Below are 19,881 nucleotides of genomic sequence, written 5' to 3' on the forward strand. Positions count from 1 at the left end.
TTTCTTGGTCTATAAACTCTCATGGCATGCATGAAAATATGGTATGATGGATTTTCGTTTGCAGAGATGATAGTTTTCTTATCATATCAAATCTTTTTTGCCTTATTCACGTGTACTTTTATTCTCTATCTTAGTCAATAGCCATGCAAAATTTTGTATTGGTTCTCTTTCCTTTTGCAGGTATGATATCTTGATTCACCAAGATTTTGATCTTCTGCCGAGATCATCTTTTAGAGTTATTTTCTGTTTTGGTTTCTTTCCTTTATTGGATTAGGGTTTCTTGCATATCTATCACTATATAACCATCCTTCTATCGAGCTTACTTTTGTCTCTATCCCTCTCCATTCTCTTCTTCTTTCACCTTGGTTGTTCAGTGTGTAGGTTTTTGTCGCCATGGTTGGAGTTCGTCGTTCCAGAAGAGACCTGCAAGAAGCTCGGGCTGAGGCCGAGCGTCTGAACCAAGAGATGGATGAACGCAGCGCTGCTGCTGCCGCCGCTGTTCCTGTTACCGTCGGCGATCTCACACAAGCCTTCTCCCGGCTTGGTGTTCATCTGCAATCCCAGGTTGATCGAATCCACCAAGTTCATCTCTTTCATCATGAACGTATTACTGCTCAGTTATCCCGACTGGAACTTGCGATTGGTGTGCTCACCGATCTCGGTGTGGAATCTCAAGAGATGCTTTCCAAGCAATTTGTTTCACCGGTTGCGTCTCCTGCCCCTGCCCCTGCCCCGGTGCACTCCTCTTCGTCATCCTCTACTTTCTCTAGCTCTGACAACGCCCAGCCATCTCCACCTCCTCTTCCTCTGGCTGGCAGCTCACTCTGGCATGCCATTGCCTTAGACCGGGAGGACCAAGCTGCAAGGGAAACACAAGCTTCTTTGGCTGCATGGCGAGCTCATCATGACCATCTCCGTTCTCAAGCGGTTCTTCCCCATGCCCAAGGAGATGTGCCTCAGGTTCCTGTACCCGCGAATGATGATCTTGTCGACCGTCGCCGGAGCGGGCGGTTGGCTCTTCGTCGAAGTGGCTAGGGGTTTCTGTGTCGTCCGTCTTTCTCCTCCTTTGCCCTCCATCAACTTAGGGGGAGAAATCAAGTAGCATGCATGCATGCATCAAGTTATAATGTTTTTAACTGTGGTTTTTGGTTTGAACTATTGTCTCTTGCATGAGATTACGAACTTAGTTTGCTTTGGTTTGTAATAAGTGCTATGCACACGAACTCTTGAATTATTTGTTATAGTTTGGTGTTTTATTTTGAAACCTATGATCTAGTCATTTGATTTTCTTGAAAAGGATGATCATTGATTCTTGAAATCAAGTGACCTATTTTCGTTTTCGAAAATAGTGAGAGGCTTCGATAGATTATGGTTGTTTGTTTTCAACTTTCATGTTAATGTACTAATCTTTGTCATCCAGGTACTTGATGTTGGAAGTTGCATGGAAGGCCAAAGGGGGAGATTGAAGATATATTGGCCTCCATGAGTTGATGGAGTTCAAAGATTTCGAAAATAGTGACAAAGAGAAGATATTGAAGTTTCCTATTCGGAAGGTCTCTTGCCATATAGGTTGGGATTTCCTTCTATATTTCTCATCTTTTATATGGATAGTTCTAGATATATTTGGAATGTATTTTCAAATATATTTTCAGTTTATTAGGATATAGGCTGTTTAAGGTTAGTTCCTTTTCTATACAATTTAGATTTAGAAAGTTGTTATGGCATTGAGGTGATTCGGATCTAGATGGAAAAGAGGGCAGCTAGGTTCGGTTGCAAGGGTTTGGTTTATATATATATATCTCTAGGTACGGCTGTATAGATGTGGAGATAGAGGTGCTAGGGTTTAACATATATACATAGATATATATATGGTAGGGAGAAGAGAAAAACATTGAGAAGAAAATATAGGTTTCGTGAATGTGTGCTCTAGAGTTTTTTGTGTGAACAAATATTCATATCATAGTATAGTCCTGTGTGGCAAGAGACCTTCGTGACTCCATTGAAGACCTTCGTGGCTTCAAGTCCTTCGTGGCATTTCGAGACCTTCGTGGCTCCATTCAAGACCTTCGTGGCTTCAAGTCCTTCGTGGCATTTCAAGACCTTCGTGGCTTCAACGACCTCCGTGGCGTTATCATCCTTCGTGGCAACAAAGACCTTTGTGGCTTTGTATTACACTTGACCGTGTTCTTCAAGTGTGAAGTAATTTTACTTTTGAGAATATATTACTTTTGATCATGTGTTGTCAAGTAATTGTAATCTTCTATTCAATAGTAAAGTAAAGTTCTTCTATATAATCCGCTGCTTATCTCATAATCGTTCTATCTAGTATTTTCAGATATCTAAATAGTAAATAGAGTTGATGACAATCAATTACTAAATTTTTAATGTATTAACTTGCTAAATAACATATGGATGACTAAATGAGAATTAGAATTTGTACTCCTCATTCTAAAATTCATATTCAATAGCTTAAATCTTGTCTTTATTAACTTGTCCCTTATTTACAGCAGTCTGTATATCCAGAAATAAAGTCTTTGAGAAGCTTACCTTGACATCCACCACGAAGATAGGGGTTTCCTTCATATCCCTTTGCGCATGAACATGGACCGTTTTCAGATTCGCAATTCCTGTTCTTGTTGTCCTCGGTAGAGTTATCTACTCCTCCTGATCCGATTAAAAGACCTGATTCGTCGACATCGTAAATCTTCCAATCTAGCAGTATGGGAACGTATTCCATCTCAGCAATGACAGATGTATTTGTTGAATTTGACGTAAACCAATCAGGGTCTACCAGGAATGCATACTTGCATGATCTTTCAGAGCCGTTACCATTTCTCAACGGTTCAAAACTAGTATCGAGGGATCGATAAGCGGCAGAAGGAAGGGATGCCTGACAACAGTTGATACCACCGCAGGTATTATTTACTAATACATCTCTGTCGCTACGGCAAATGGACAAACAGACTGCCATTACTTGCCCTTCATCGCTCTCCGGGGACCTCAGCGATGCAATCATCCCGCAACTCACTGAAGTGAACTTGTTCTTCTCTGACAACGTAAAAGGGGTTACCTCAATGTCGGGTAGAAGGTTTGGTGACTGGCGGTAGTTTGGCTTGTTAGGGCAGTCGGAAAAGAAGATAGGACTGTTAATTATTACTGTGCTCCCAAGAGATATGTTGAGCACTTCCGGTCGACTAGTGTCGCTAAGGTTCAAGAAAGGTTTGGGAGGGTCGGTCGAGGTGTTGCACAATATCTGGAACCCACGGTCATAACGGTTGTTGTCCCGGTAACAACCCGGTTCAATTCCAAAGGGATATGGGATTTCTATGCTTCCACAATGGGATGTACAATTAGGCTTTGCTAACGAGGGGGATGATGCTACGCCAAGTATTGCACTGCAGCTCAAAGAGCACAAGGTTAAAAGAGATATATGAAGGAGGAGCAACTGGATCTCCATTTTGCTTCTCCTCAAATGCTCCTTGATATCTTCTTCCTCTTATTCCCTATCTATTAATTTATACAATTAAGGAATAAGCTTGGAGTAGTCAGAGAGCAAATTAGCCACTAATTCTCAAGTCTCTACTTGTTTAGAATCAAACAGAAATATATACTTCAGAGTTTTGGCGGAGCCTGAGCTGTCTTCCTGACTTTTCAGCACACCCTATCAGAACTCACACGACTTGACTAGCTAGTGCATAGTATGTGGCTATGGCCTCTGCGCACATCTCTTAAACATGTATGGTAGCTTTTCTCCTGCAAGAGTCCAGAGTTTCTCTCTTCTCGATCTTGTCCTTTGTGTGGAATCATAAATCAAGAGAAGGTTCATATTTGATAGTTAAGTAGCTAGACTTTAGGAATTGCGTGAGAGACAAGCTCAGACTCGTACAGCAGATGGACCCGCCATATATGTATATATGATGTGCTCTCCTTTCCCATCGTATGCAGAGATGAAGACTCTCCCTTTCTTCGTCTAGAAATCATTTACCCACTATTTACTCTCCTTGAAGACAATGCTACCGCAGAGATGAAGACTATACTTTAGGGTCATTTTGGTTCTCTGAATTTGGAAGGTCCACAAAGCTTTTCAAATGCTACGCAGTCACCACAATTATCTCCTTTTTCTTACCTCCCTTCATAACTTCAACTTCAAGAATATCAAACAAGCTATTCTCCTCCATGGAAACCATGAAATGAGTTGCTATTCAAACAAGCTATTCTCCTCCATGGACTCCAAAGCTATTCAGTACTGATGGGGAAAATGATCGAGCTATGCACTCTGTTTGACCTATTAACGGAAGATCGGGCATGGAGGTGCACAAGTAATTAATATATAGTATATGAAGACATAATTTAGGTATATATCTGTAATAAGACTGATTATTAGTCACAATTCATAACATATTTTCATATAAAAAAGTGAATGATGTTTAGCTCGGAGGGTGAGGAATATCAGAACATTAGTATGTTAATTGTGAGATTAGTGCAATTCATTCAGTTTTTTATATGATATTCTCATATTTTCATACAAGACTCTTCTGATATTCATAAAATTATCGAAGCTGAAAGCTTGGAGAGTTTAATATCGGCAGGGGAGATCAGTGCATGAGACTCTCATGCAGCATACCATGATTGCTTCTTGAAGCAAACATATGTTTATTTCAGACTCATAAATCGCAGATGTTTGGGTAAAAAGATGAGGCAAATAGCAGATACATCGTTAAGGTCTTTCATTGCCTCCGAATGGAGGATTTAAAGTAAACGGCAAGCCCTCAATGACAAGGATTTAACAGCTAGTAATTTATATAAAGAAAGTTCCTTCATTCGATTCTCTGCTGCAAAAAAAATTATATGGTAGTTCAACATACGAAAAGGAACTACAATGAAAGAAAAGCCCCATGATTTTTTGTCCCTCAATCTACAGAGCAAAGGCATGAAGGATTGTGCTCCGGAGCAATTTTATCAATCGCATAACTTGATCAAGCTCCCAACAACATAGCTACTACCACGGCGGCCGGCCGGCCATCGGCCATGTGTATGTCATCATCTTTTCTCTGATATTTGTCTCTTCTAGTACTTTCTCTATCATTGACTGATCAGGTCGTCTCTATTATTTTTCTAGGCATTAATAAACGGGGCCTTAGATGAAAGTAATTGAGAGCAACTGAAAGTGATAGAATGATTCAATTAACTATCATTCACAATCGTGTGAAGGGTTTCAATATATACAGCCCCATTTTGCTACTCAGCTGTATTACGTACACATCTAATTGCACTAGTAGCCATCTAAGTGCATTATTACAAGTCCAAATTACAGTACAGTTAATCCCAATTCCAATTCTTACCTAAAAAAAAATAAATTCCAATTCCATTAATACCATAATCACCTAAAATGACTTATATCTATTGGTATTCACAACTAGGTACTTAAATTCTAATAGCTAGCATCTTCAACAACTTCCCTATTTTCTTGATCTTCTTAATTTTGAGGAATATTAGATATATTTTAGGTCCAACAGCTTCTCCATCTTATTTCCCAAAATAGAGATGGAGAAGAAAGAGAATGACTCTTTCCCCAAATTTCCAGCAAACTGCAAATATTTGCCGATAGGCATTAAATTTATCAGTTTCCTCACGACTTCCAAGAACAATAGAAAGAGTCATTATATTCCCCAAATTTGCATCAAGTGTCTTCCTTCCCCAAATTATTAAAATTAACGTTGTCATAAATTTCTCACATTGAGAAGAAAAAAATATAAAATGTTTTATTGAGTCTATATATAAACAAGTAAAGTGATGAACATAAAATGTTTTATTGAGTCTATATATAAATAAGTAAGGTGATGAACATGGACCTATGAACATGGACCTAACTCAGATATAAACAAGTAAAATGTTTTATCGAGTCTCTATATATAAACAAAAAATATAAGCATGACATGGACCTAACTCAGATTCGCAATTCGTGTTAACGTCATCCCTGGTAGAATTATCTATTCATCCAGAAAACCACCAATCTAACATACGGGGACGTCGTCCATATCATGAGCAATTGCAGAAGTATTTCTTGAATCAGACGTAAACCATTCTTGATCTACCAGGAATGCGTACACACAAGGTCTTTCATCGGCGTCGTCAGTCGTTAATTATTATAACGGGTCCAAAGCTAGTATTCCAGGCATCAGAACCGGCAGGAATGGTAGTATGACAACAGTTGATACCACCGCAGCTATTATTTACAAATATGCTACTGTACTCATCGCAAATGGACAAACAGACTGCTGCCGTTGTATTCCCTCAAGGTCCAGGGAACGTTAGCAATGCAACCCTCCTGCAACTCACTGAAATGAACTTGTTCTTCTCAGAGAACCAAGCGGGAGTTGGCCGCAGGTTGGGTGGCTGGCGGTGGTTCGGCTTGTTCGGGCAATTGGCGAAGGTGATAGGAGTTTTTATTTTTAGTGTGCCCGCAAGAGATATCTCCAGTACCTCCAGTCGACTACCATCGACTACCAACCAGTAGCAACGGCAACTGCATTATAATGCAAATATGAAATACAAACATAAATATAAATTAATGAATACACAGTACTGTACCAAAACATAAACATGAAGACTTGCTACAAGGCGATACTGCAACCCTTCTGCCGAAAACCTGCCAAACAAAATATGTAGTTATAAACAACTGATATTAATGCTCATAATATACTTGTCCACCTTATTGAAAGGTTGACAATCATACTGCATCCAGAATAAGCATTGAAATTCTTCAGTAATATAACATGCTTGGTTACTGATCATCACTCACCTCTCTTTGATGACCAACCACAGACATGCTTGGTTACTGATGTTATCCTAAAGATTCCAAGTACAAGTGGTTGATCATCACCACCAACAGAACCAAATGCACATTCACAGAACTATAATTATTCAAAACAATAAACATTGAATGTAAGAGGCAGACTAGAGCACAAGATGCTAACACTTCTATAAGAACAACTGCCTTATTCAACCCAGAACAGTAAACATGCTGGAGCATGAAATTAGCGTAGCTATTACAACTCCATCCTCAAACTGATCAAGCTACTCCAGCAAGACGCGTAGCTATGAATACCAATACTGACATGTAAAAGGAGTCATGTTAAGTTTATACGCAAAACAACAAGAGCATATATAAATGAATATGAAATTATCTAAACAAAGGCACTTGGAAGATTTTGTCAATATGCCTCATCAAACTGTACAATTAGATCTTCAATTAGTACTTTGCTTAACTTCAACTTGTTCCACCTGATAAAGTATCACAAAGACAGAGACAAACACTCATACTATGGATTAATTAACTGTAGAGTATATATAATGCAAAGTACCAAATGCCTATCATTGTGACGTATGTTAGACCTGCAACAGCCTGTCATGAACCACTAAGCAACACTTCTTTAACATCAACACAAACTAAAGGGAGTTGATGAAAAGAAACACCTATCAGTTTGGATACTCAGTTACAAAAAATAATACAATGATGCCCTCCAGGTCACACTAAAGTCATCAACAACCCAATCAGCTAGCAACAATCGAGAGGGATGATAAATCACTGGTGTAACAAATTGCATACATAGTATTAAACAAACATAAAGAACTTCTGAAATAAAAACATGTTTAAAAAAGCAATAAAAACAAGGGCAAAAGACAGCAAGAGGAGAATACCTCCACAGTTGCACTCATTGGTCTTGATCAACTCAAACTTCACAAAATTAAGCCTAGCCTTCCATCAATAACAGGGTAGCTTTTTCAAGTACAATTGGAAACTCCCGGTCTTTCCTTCAAAATTTTCTTCCTTTTGTCATCAACTGATTGGTCTAAATGCATAGAAAAATACACCAACTTGATGAGAGATCGATCCTGCCAACAGACCAGATCGAGAAAGTTCTAAAAGCATAGTGTTATATATATACATACATATATAAACAGGTCCAAATCGGTTATAATCATATCACAATAGTAGATTCAATACTACTAATACCATTAGGAGCAAACAATATTGAGAAATAATTAGACATGAATGAACACTCCCAAATCCACCTACAGGCTTAGATTACCTGGAACCCATATGTTATAATTCTCATAGAGAAAGGCATTGCCTCGTCATCATTTCAATCTAAAACAAATCCTTCAATGTACATTTGCAAGCAGATAAACATCAAATTTCTACTAAACTTTCATAAGAGAAACAATGTCGGGACTCAACTCGAAACACCATTTCAATTCAAACCAAAAACAATAGATATCTGATCTGCACAGAAATAAAACAGAAATGGATCTAGACACAAAAAAGAAAGTTCCAAAATTTATAATGATTTCTAGATTGTAATAAGCGTAAGAGAGTATGAACAGTACCAGGAACAAGGAACAAGTTGTAAAACACTTCCATGTCGATTTTGTAAGGTCCAACACCATCACCATAAATCCCAAATCAAAATAGATCAGAGTAAAAAACAACAACAATGAGAGATTAGTGCAAGTCTCTCATGCAGCATACCAGGATTTTCATATACACCTAATTTTAAAAAGTGGTTTTAAATTAAACCCACCTAATATTTATATTTGATAGACATCTAAAATGTATCAATTATCATACATATTATATCTTATTTTTTCTAAATTTTACACAATATTCAACTATAACATATAAACATAATAAATAAGTTTAATTGATGTTGTCTTAAGAATTAAATTCAGTTTACCCCCTTGTGGTTTGGGGGTGACTTAATGTTAGTCCCTACACTTTTATTTTCATCAGTTTACCCCTTGAACTCTTCAATTTCTGTATGCCGTGCCCAAATTCTCATATTCTGTTTGAATTGACCGTTAATTATCAACAGTTAAGGTCCGATTTGAACATATAAGGTCTAATTTGCCCATATTCTAAATACGGGCCTCACAGTTAACGTTAAAATTATCAGCAGTTAACATCCGATTTGGACATAATATAGGACATTGGTCACGCTTGATGAAAATTCAAAAGTTTGAGAGGTAAACTGATGAAATTGAAAGTATAGGGATTAACATGAAGTTACTCACAAATCTCATGGGGGTAAACTGAATTTAATTCTTGTCTTAAATGCCTTGATTATGAGTTTTTCTTCTAACACTAACATTTTCAATCAATTTTCAAGAATCATGCAGTTTTCTTTATTTTTATGAAAAAATCTAGGTGAAAAAAATTCATTATCTGATCTATACATAAGGTAGAATATAATATAAATAAGATATATTATTATTAGAGTAAAATGAAGAAATTTTATAGTGTTACCGTAGGACCAGGTGACTTCTGACGTCGCCCTCTGTTCCATTCAAATTTTGACATGTGGATTTTTATGATGAAAAACCATTTTAGCTAATTTGTCAAAGAACTTGATTTTTAAAACCCTAACCCTAAACCCTAAACCCCTATACCCTATACCCTAAACCCAATTTTGGGTTTCTTCTTTATAGGTATATTATCATATCATGCCCTACTTAATAGATACATTAGAAATGTAAGTAGTTGAGAGTAAAATGTTCTCTCGATCATGATGGGAAATAATATAATAGTATATATACCTAAAAAGAAGAAAATTAATCGAAGAATAAGAATGTGTACCTTACAATTAGACATTTTTCGACAATGTAGAAAGACACCAAATGTGAGCTTACACCAAATGTGAGCTTAGGAATGAAAAGAATCATTCTATTACAAATGACATACTTCTGTATATAACATATATATATATATACACACTCAAGTTAGTAATAACAATGTAAGAAATTAAAAAATGTAATTGATTATGACAAGGTTAAATCCAACTAAATTTTAGCTCAATATTTGAGTTTCAAATTGATGCTAAAATTGAGAAAGATACTAAATTTAGTTTTCTACCATCTGAAGGGAAAATAAGAGAAACTGAAAAATGAAGAAATATATTAATTATAGACATTTGCTCTATTTTGTAAGTTTGCTTATATGGAGTATGTGTAAAAAGAAAAAAAATATGTATGAGTTTATCTTAAAAGATGTCTAGTATTTTGGGTTTTTATCTAATTTTCTCTTAAGATTTTGAGAAATTTTATTAACACATCCCTAATTACTAGATACACATACCATACTTAATACACCACCTATTAACTTTATTATTTTAACATTTTACTAGATATACATACCCAAATTTCCTACAATACCCTCATTTAAAATACACAACTTATTCACTAAATACACAACTCATACACTAAATACACATTTTATAGATCTGCTACTCAATTTATTAAAAGAAAATTCACATTAGTGAGATCTCCTGCATCACCAGGGCACCAATTTTGCTTGAGATCTCTCTCATTGAGTTAGATCAATGACAAGCAAACTAGAAGAGTATATATATAATTATATATAGCACCATCCCAAGTTCTAGTTTGGTGTTCAGACGTAAATGCTTTTGAACGACCTAACATGTGCATGTGAATGATTTTCCAACTTCAATTTGTACTGTCTAATCAAACAACAAACCCTATAATCTGAATTTTCTAGTAGATCAATTTTAATCAAAGATAGAGAAGTCATATCTCACTTAGGGGTTGAGAAATACCACTGGAATCCATTACGTTGTCTTAAGTTTTTGGTTGAAACTATGGTTGTCGCTAGCTATTTCTGATTAGGGTTTGGTATCTTCACATACGTTGTTCTCATAGAGGAGAATAATAGTCTTAAGCGGGATATATATATATATATATATTTACTAGGTTTCTTTACTTTTTATATAAATGTCTCTTTTGGTAATTTTATATACATACAAAGTCTTATCTAATTTGTATAAAAAAATGATGTATATCTAATATTTAGGGATGTGTTAATAAAATTTCTCTAAGATTTTTCATTTCCTCCTAATGGAGAGGATTTAAAGTAAGGTACAAAATTCCACTAATATAAAGGGCATGCCCTCAACAACAAGGCATTAACAGCTAGTAATTTATATAAAGAAAGTTCCTTCATTCTCTGCTGCAAAAAACAGAAAGAAAAGGCCCCATGTTTTCTTGTTCATCAATCTACAGATCAAGGCGTGAAGGATTGTGGTGCGAAGCAATTTATCTAAGAGCAAACTGAAGCTTGGGCTAATCTTCCAAATATACAAATAGAAAGATATGAAGATGTCACAACACCAGGACCTAACCGCAGCAAACAACAACACCACAGGATAAGAAATATAAACACGAACCCATGAGACAAGCAATAGCAATCCAGTCCCTCATCAGTAAGAATTCGCGTTGGCTTGGCAAAGTAACACAAGGCTCTTTACAAAAGAATCCACAAAACCCCAGTGAGATCCATCGATTTCAAACCTTTCGGCTTGACGGCTATTCACATAAAACAACCTTGAGAAAAACATATCAAGCATAAATTCCCCATTCCTTGTAAGACCCAACGGTGTGATAGTATGATGAGGCAATCCTCCCAGACATACAGAGTATAACACATTCCACGAGTCTATCACACCAAACTCATTCATCACCCAAACAAGAACTCTAGCTTCAAACCCGGCCCCCTTCTAATTTAGCCATATCAACAATGGCAAGAGACTCCCCGTATCGCGACAAACATTGATTGTGTCCCCGTTTTGCCATAGCATCGGGCACAACCATCTCACAGAATACTTCATGGTACATATCAAAAGTCACAATGAAGTTGTCCCTATCCTTACCATCTTGAAACCAGTGAAGAGCGCCATTCAGAAGAACACCATTTCGAAATTCCATAAAACCTTTGGGAACAACATCAGCACTAAGACTCTTCCAGCAGCCCCTGGCTAACGAGTAAACCTCAACCTCACATGGGGTTTTTAGAGAAACATCAGATCCGTCAAAATGACTCATAATTCTCAATACCTTATAATCATTTGTGGGCATATCAAAGCCAAAGGCATAGAACTTTTCCAAATTCTCACGGCGATTAACAACTCTAGGCCTAGGCATGCAAAATCACAAACCCACCTTCGAATAGATGAGTTCCATATGGTTCCATATATTATACCATATAGTATACTAGAATTTTCCTAAAATAACTAAAGACTTGGGGAATGATACAACTTTTCATTTGAGCTGGTTTGCGCATGCATGCATAGAACTTAGGTATTGGAATTCAAATATGTATTCTCCATAACTTTTATCTTGAATACACAAACCCCTTCAATATATACCTGCATTCCATATTTCAACCTTTGGCTTCCCCCATATCTAGCTTTCAATTTTTATCTTGAATTTTTCGCCGTTCAACATGCATGCATGGAAGCTTTCAGTCTAGCTTTCAAATTCTAAATGATCAATATGCAAGATAATATCGGATACAGTTACGCATAAACCCTAAAATTCCCTTGAATATATACATGCATAGGCAAAATGATTGATCTCAGAACAAGATGGATGTGACATTTGAGACCCATAGAGGAAGGCCTCCTTCTCCATTGAAGTTGGTTACTTCGACATTGTCAAAAAATCAAAGAAAAGGTTCAGAAATACCAATTGGAATACCCATTTCCCAGCAACCCTAGTCTTAAATGGCCAAGTCCCCCACGACGAACACGACATTGCCTACTATCAAATCTTTCACCAATCCAAAATTCAGCTCATTATCAACTCTGAATTCGATAAACAAATTAACTAGTAATGTCAAGCTGGAAGACTCATCCTTGCCCAGGAAGTTGCAGCTCCAATTGAAGACCCCCACGTCCAAAATGTATGTCCCCATAGAAATGGACCTAAACGATACAGTGGAGAAGATTAGCTAATTCATAGTGTTTAAGTAGTAATTATGAATATAAAAATACACGTAATTAGTGGCCGAGTTGAAGGAGAAGATCCAAGGCTTGGAGCTGGTTCCCCTCAGCCGTTTGGTGCTGCATTGCACCGGTAACAAATTACACGATCATCGAGCTTTGCGCGAATGTGAGATTTTCGACATTGCATAGATCAAGGTGAGCTTAAGACCGTCCCCAATAGCTGTTGGAGCAACAATGGTGTCCCTGGGGTCGAAAAATGAGTTGAAGCTGATGGTATTGCCCAAATGTGGGACTAAGAGGCCTTGTTTGGTTTGTGAAAAAGAAAGTGGTTCATTCCTCTTTTCTATGGAAAGGAAAAGAGAACGGAAATAAAATTTCATAAGAATTTTCTATTTCGAGGTTTAGTAACGCAAGGAAAGTCATCGGAAAAATTGTTAAAAATATATTAAAATATTGTGTTGTGAGTAATTAATACATGAAAAGTAGAGAGGAAAGTGGTTATTTTAGATTTTAAAAAGAATCACTTTCCCTCACATTTTCCCTTCCATCAGGAAAGCGTTTCCTTTCATTTTGCTTCCTCAAATGCAGGAAATAAACAACTTTTATTTCATGATGCTTACTTTCTACGAAACAAACGAGGCCAAAATATTCCGGTGTGGAGGTGATTGAACGCATTGGATAATGTAGGAGAGCTGACGAAGGAGCTTCAGAAGTTGCACCAGAGGCTACATTTTCATCTACTGCAAGAGAGTTACTTCTTCCTCTATAAGCAGAATGTGATGGACGATGACAAGTTGTCTAGGTGGCACCATGTCGGGCAGGGTGATACTCTTTGAAATATTCAATGGGAGCGTTACCGGTGGATCCTATAAGCCTAGATATAAAGAGAGAAAGAAAATTACAGAATATTTTGCCAAGGTAACAACAAAAGTATATTTTGTTAAAGCTCACTATTGTCATCTCTATGTTCTCATTGCACTAGCCATGCATGGAATTGCATTACAACTCCAAACACAGTTAATCACAAATGTATATAGATAATCACCTACTACTGAGTCGAGTGACTCGATCGAGTCTATATAATTTTTTTTGCCGTCGATCCCTTTTCTATCTATCCTGGTTTTCATTAATTACTCAGGTAATTATGTACGTATAGTTGTATACTGAATGAACCAGCTCTATCTACATTAATAAATTAAATTAGACTAGCTAGAACCATAGATAAATTGAATAATGTAACAATGATAACAGAAACAAGCTCAAAATGAACTGCATTACAATTACACACATGTAAGGTGATAGTTTACAGACAAATGTTGCAAAAACAGATAACGAAATATAAAATGCAATTTTCAGTGCGAATTGAAAGACAATAGTGGTTGCACATCTAATGGTGAACCACTGTTCAAATGAGACCCTGTTGATGTGGAAACAACACCCCAAGCCTTGACAATTTTCGTCTGGAGATATTGAATCTCTGTAATGCGTTCAACATCAGAAGATTTACTTGACATTAGAATTCCCTCCAACTCAACTGCTATTTCTTTCATAGTAGGACGCTTCTTTCCTTTCATATTCAAGCAACGTTTTGCAAGATTAGCAACCGCCATTATCTCTTCTTTCTTACCTCCTTTCATAACTTCAGCATCAAGAATATCAAACAAGAAATTCTCCTCCATGGAAACAATGAAATAAGTTGCTAGGCTTCTCCCTTCTTGTCTCCCCTCCTCTGACCTTGTTACAGAAACTGGTTTTTGTCCAGTCAAGAGCTCGGCAAGGACTACTCCAAAGCTATAAACATCACTTTTATCTGTGAATTGGCTAGACTGGAAGTACTCAGGGTCCAGATAACCAAAAGTTCCATTTACGTGTGTCATGGTAAGATGCGTTTGGTCAATGGAAACCGATCTTGAGGTTCCAAAATCTGCAACTTTTGCTCTATGCTTCTCATCCAAGAGTATGTTTGAAGACTTAATGTCTCGATGGTAAATGGGCATAGAAGCAGATGAATGCAAGTAGGAAAGGGCTCCAGCAACTTCGGTACCAACTCGTAATCGTATTTCCCATGTAAGAGGGAAGTCCTCATCACGACTGCGAATGTATTGAGAAAGGGTTCCATTAGGTAGGAATTCATAAACTAATAAGGGAACTTCACTCTCTAAACAACATCCCAAGAGTTTAACCACATTCCTGTGGTTAATTTGTGAAAGAATGAAAATTTCATTAATGAATTGACACACTTCTCCTTTGTCTGCTATTTTTGACTTCTTGACAGCAACAATTCTTCCATCTGTCAACATTCCTTTATAAACTGTACCTTGGCCTCCTTCACCGAGAATTCTGTCTGCATTAAACTGATCTGTGGCTTTCTCTAATTCTTTTGCATCGAACAACTTAATCATCTCAACATTGATCTCACCAGAAGATAATAGTTTCTCCAACAACAAACCACCATTCTGTGTATAGAACTTTTGCTTGCGCTTAATGTTTTTCCTTTTCTTTAAGACTTTGTGCAAGCACCACACGCCAATGATTACAAAAACCAGTCCCAAAACACTGCAGAGAACTAAATTTCTAGAACAATTCAGTAACTTAATCAACAATCTAAAAAGTACTATTTCATAACAACATACAGCTGGTACTAACCACGGGTGTCTTATATATTCAGCAAATTGAAACTTAAAAAATGCAGAGTCATACCTATAATGGCAAGCTTAATCGGCTGCAACGACTGAGGTTGTGGGTTGTAGGTGTAGCATTCAAAGGTTCCATCAATATTCGAACAAACGGCAGAACCACATATATTAGGGAGTTTTGGATCCTCGCATTCATTGATATCTGAAATTAAATTCAGAAAAATATATTGAATTTTTAGTACGTGTATACTACTTGTTCAGTTGTTGTGCATATAGACGACTTATTCAAAACTTCGAATTTAGAAAATAATCAATAAAAAAGTTAGCTATATCGACAATGTTATAAAATGAAATCATTTATAAATGTCACGAAAAATAAATTATTTAGTTTATCCAGTAATAATCTGGTTGTAAGGTGTTAACTTCAACTTTAAGGTCAGAGTCATGAGTTTAACTGTCATTGACATATATAGGGTATGTGAGTTATCTAATAAAAAGATATATATATATATATATATTATTTTTTTTTTGTTCCTTAAAGGTTTGGTAGAAGCTTACCTTGACATCCACCAAGAAGATAGGGGTTTCCTTGATAGCCCTTTGAGCAGAAACATGGACCTCTCCAAGATTTGCAATTCCTGTTCATGTTATCTTGAGTAGAAGTAGAATTATCTATTCCTCCGAACATCAACCACCATTCTAGCACTATGGGAACGTAATCCATCTCAGCAATGGCAGAAGTATTTGTTGAATGTGAAGTAAACCATTCTGGGTCTACCAGGAACGCATACTTGCAAGCTGATGTTTCAGAGCCGCTACCATTTATCAAAGGTCCAAAACTAGTATTGAGGACTCCAAAAGTGGAAAAAGGAATGGATGTCTGACAACAGTTGATACCATTGCAGGTATTATTTACCAATACGGGACTGTACTCATCACAAATGGACAAACAGACAGCCATTATTTGCCCTTCACGCTCCGGGAACGTCAGCGATGCAATCCTCCCGCAACTCACCGAAGTGAACTTGTTCTCCTCTGACACCCGAAAAGGAGTATATAAAAGCAGGTTGGGTAGGTTTGGTGACTGGCGGTTGTTTAGCTTGTTAGGGCAATCGGAAAAGAAGATAGGACTGTTAATTCTTAGAGTGCCCTTAAGAGATATCTCGAGCACCTCCGGTCGAGTATTGTTGGGAAGTTTCAAGAAAGGTTTTGGTGGATTGGTCGAACTGTCACACAATATCTGGAACCCGCGGTCAAATGTGCTGTTGTCTTGGTAACAACCCGGTCCAATTCCAAAAGGAAAAGGGATTTCTATGCTTCCACAATGGGATGGACAATTAGGCTTTGCTAACGAGGGGGATGATGCTACGCTAAATATTGCACTACAGCTCAAAGAGCACAATGTTAAAAGAGAAATAGGAAGTGGCAGCAACTGGATCTCCATTTTGCCTCTTGTTCCTCAATTAATTGCTCCTTGATAGCTTCTTCCTCCTCTTATTATCTATCTATTTATACAAGGAACAAGCTTGGAGTTGTTGAGCAATTAAATTAATTAGCGGCTAATTCTCAAGTCTCAACTTGTATAGAATAATTAGGCAGGTAAGAAAATAATGCAGAAATTGTCGAAAGAAAAAGATCGAAGAAGGAATAGAAATAATGCAGCTGACCAAAATCTAGACATAATCAACATGTAGTTTTGTCCATGCAGTAATCTAATCTATCATTTTATGAACTTATGGCAAAAGAAAATTACTTGATGTTGTTTTCTAGCTACCTGAGTCAAGTAATACATGATCCAATCCAGCTACCTGCTACAACCTAGTTAATTAACCAGGCCAACTATCTCTTTTCTAATACTTGTCTGATCTTATTAGTCTAATCGACTGACTGAGTCCCCATATGTATTGCTTGATCAAATGTTTTACGAGGTCGTCTCTATGATTTGCCCGGCCATGTTGTAAGTTTAGTTATAATCTTTCTTACTGCTGCATGGAAGAAACAGTAGATAAAGTTACGTACTTTTGTGTTTAATATATTGGAGGGAGATTGGAGATGGTACCTGTGGTGTGTGTGTATACACAGCCCTTCGTTAGAAGGATCCCTTTTTTTTGTTCATTTATAGGGATAGATCATTTAATGAACTTTTCGATCACAAAATCAAATCTCCACCGTTCAATTCATTAGGCTATATGAGTAGATCATTTTTATAAATTTTCAGAAAATTTGGTGATCGTTAAGTCATTCAAATGAGGCATTTATTTTTAATAATCTTGAACGGTGTAAGTTTGACATAAATGTTAAGTTTTTTGTTTTAATCTCAGCCATCCAAGCCCATTAAAAAACAGATCTAATGGTGTGGACCTATCCCTAAAAATGACAAAAAATAGGGATCCCTCATTGGAAAGTCCCTGATATTTACACCATTTTTCGATCGAATTTCCTCATCTCCACCGTTTAGTATCTAGATAATATTGTGTAGATCATCTCTGTAAAATTTCAACCAATTTGATGATCATTAAGGCCTCAACTACGAGTTTTCTTGTATATGAACAACAACCGACAGAATACTAGTCCGTCCATTGTTTTTCGTAGTTGAGGCGTTAACGATCACCAAATTGGCTGAAATTTTGCAGAGATGATCTACACAATATTATTTAGATACTAGACGGTGGAGATGAGGAAATTTGATCAAAAAATGGTGTAAAAATGGAAATCCGCACTTGATCAGCATTGTGTGTGTGTGTGTATATATATATATACAGAAACGTTCGAGAGCGGACGTCCGTACTCGGCTTATAGTGCGGACGTCCCTCTGTTCTCCATCCTCTGGCGCCGGCGAGGGCACGCCTCCACCCCAGCAGACTCCAGCAGCGTCCCCGACCACTTTCCCTCCCCGGCAAGTCCGCTGAATTCCAGTTTCCGGCGAGATTGACTTTATTTGAAGTTTTGGGTGATCTCGTCGGAAAACTAGAAAAGGACGGACTCGCCAGGGATGGAAAGTGGTCAGGGACGCTGTTGGAGTCCGCTGGGGTGGAGGCGCGTCCTCGCCGGCGCCGTACGGTGGCGAACGGAGGGACGTCCGCACTTTAAGCCGAGTGCGGACGTCCACACCAGAACGGGCTTGTGTGTGTGTGTGTATATATATCAGTACGTAATACGAAGAAATTTAGGCAGCTGAGATACCTGAATACATGTACGTAAGAGTTGAGGAAAACTCTGCCATTTTAAGGTATAATAATTATGGTAAGTTCTGTAAACCCGTGTCAAGGATCACCAAGCGCACAAACATATAGAAATACAAAGATGATAGATGTAGTCAATTATACAAAACGAAAAAGAGAAGAAAAAAAAACAGCAAGTTAAATACCTTGTACCGTTAGGCCATCACTTGAACTAAGGTTGAAATAATAAGCTCTTCTATTCTCTCCGGTAAACCTTATTTAACATATAAGGTTAGAGGTTAGGGAAAATGCCCATTTAATATTAATTGTAACCCTTCATTACTCATTCTAATGACAATCTTTTCTATGAGCTTATTTGAATGAAAGTAAACTCTTTTTGTGCCCAAATGGTCAAATCTTTATTAAAGTCTTAACAAACTATATTATTTTAAGATTATTTTACCCCCACATCTTCAACATGAAAAGACTTGGCCGGAACCTCGGACTCCGGTCACCGGCCACGGGACCCCGATCTCCAGTCATCGGCCGCGGACTCCAGTCACCGGAATTTCCCCAACCTTCGGACTCCGATCACCCGAATTTCCCCGACCGTCGGACTCCGGTCACCAGAATTTCCCTAGTAACCAGTTACTGACCCCCAACAACCAGTTATTAACTAGTTACTGACACCCAGTAAACAATTATTGACCCCTAGTAACCAGTTCACTAACCAGTTACTGACCCCCATTGACCAGTTACTGACCCCTAGTAATTGAGTTACTACCCCCAGTAATTGAGTTAATCATTAGATTTTGGTCACCGGTCGCTAGATTTTCTCAATGATCGAGTTACTGACCCTCAGGAATCGAATTACTGACCACACACTAGTAGAATTATGAACTTATGCGACGAATATTTTTTTTTTCGTCGCAGAAGTGAGCACTTATGTGACGAATATAATTTTGTCGCAGCAGTGATCACTTATGCAACGAAAAAAAATTTCGTCGCATAAGTTCGGACTCATGTGACGAAAATTTTATTTCGTCGCATAAGTTTTGATTCATGCGACGAAAATTTTATTTCGTCGCATAAATTCTGATTCATGCGACAAAAATTTTATTTCGTCGCTTAAGTGCTCACTCATGCGACGAAAATTTTGTTCGTCGCATAAGTTTTCACTCATGTGACAAAATTTTTTATTTCGTCGCATAAGTCACTGCTGCCAAAAAATTTGAATTTGCACTCATGCGACGTAAATTTTTTATTTCGTCGCATAGGTCATTTCTG

The 19,881-nt window shown here is 37.4% G+C and overlaps 2 protein-coding genes across 2 annotated transcripts in view; both read right to left on the reverse strand.

The window, feature by feature from the left end:
- Window positions 1-3,507, reverse strand: part of LOC101299987 (wall-associated receptor kinase-like 10-like) — an 8,205-nt gene extending 4,698 nt beyond the window's left edge. The window contains exons 1-3 of the mRNA XM_004306236.1: window positions 2,548-3,507; window positions 824-1,080; window positions 424-552 (exon numbers count right to left, since the gene is read on the reverse strand). Of these exons, the coding sequence (XP_004306284.1) occupies window positions 424-552; window positions 824-1,080; window positions 2,548-3,457 (1,296 nt within the window). The 5' untranslated portion in view covers window positions 3,458-3,507. The remainder of the gene's footprint in view (window positions 1-423; window positions 553-823; window positions 1,081-2,547) is intronic.
- Window positions 3,508-14,149: 10,642 nt separating this feature from the next.
- Window positions 14,150-16,877, reverse strand: LOC101300276 (wall-associated receptor kinase-like 2-like). Its single transcript, XM_004306237.1, has 3 exons — window positions 15,992-16,877; window positions 15,530-15,635; window positions 14,150-15,371 (listed from the first exon to the last, which is right to left on the reverse strand). The coding sequence occupies exons 1-3, from the start codon at window positions 16,875-16,877 to the stop codon at window positions 14,150-14,152; spliced, it is 2,214 nt and encodes a 737-aa protein (XP_004306285.1).
- Window positions 16,878-19,881: the final 3,004 nt, after the last annotated feature.

The sequence above is a fragment of the Fragaria vesca genome, linkage group LG6, assembly GCF_000184155.1.
Source record: "Fragaria vesca subsp. vesca linkage group LG6, FraVesHawaii_1.0, whole genome shotgun sequence".
In the NCBI taxonomy this organism is placed as follows: Eukaryota; Viridiplantae; Streptophyta; class Magnoliopsida; order Rosales; family Rosaceae; genus Fragaria; species Fragaria vesca.

Coding starts and splice junctions, on each gene's coding strand:
- LOC101300276 (XM_004306237.1), bottom strand. CDS start 16,877: ATGGAGATCCAGTTGCTGCCACTTCCTATTTCTCTTTTAACATTGTGC. Junction 15,636..15,991: donor TCTTCTTGGTGGATGTCAAG/GTAAGCTTCTAC, acceptor ATTTAATTTCAG/ATATCAATGAATGCGAGGAT. Junction 15,372..15,529: donor ACCTACAACCCACAACCTCA/GTCGTTGCAGCC, acceptor GAATTGTTCTAG/AAATTTAGTTCTCTGCAGTG.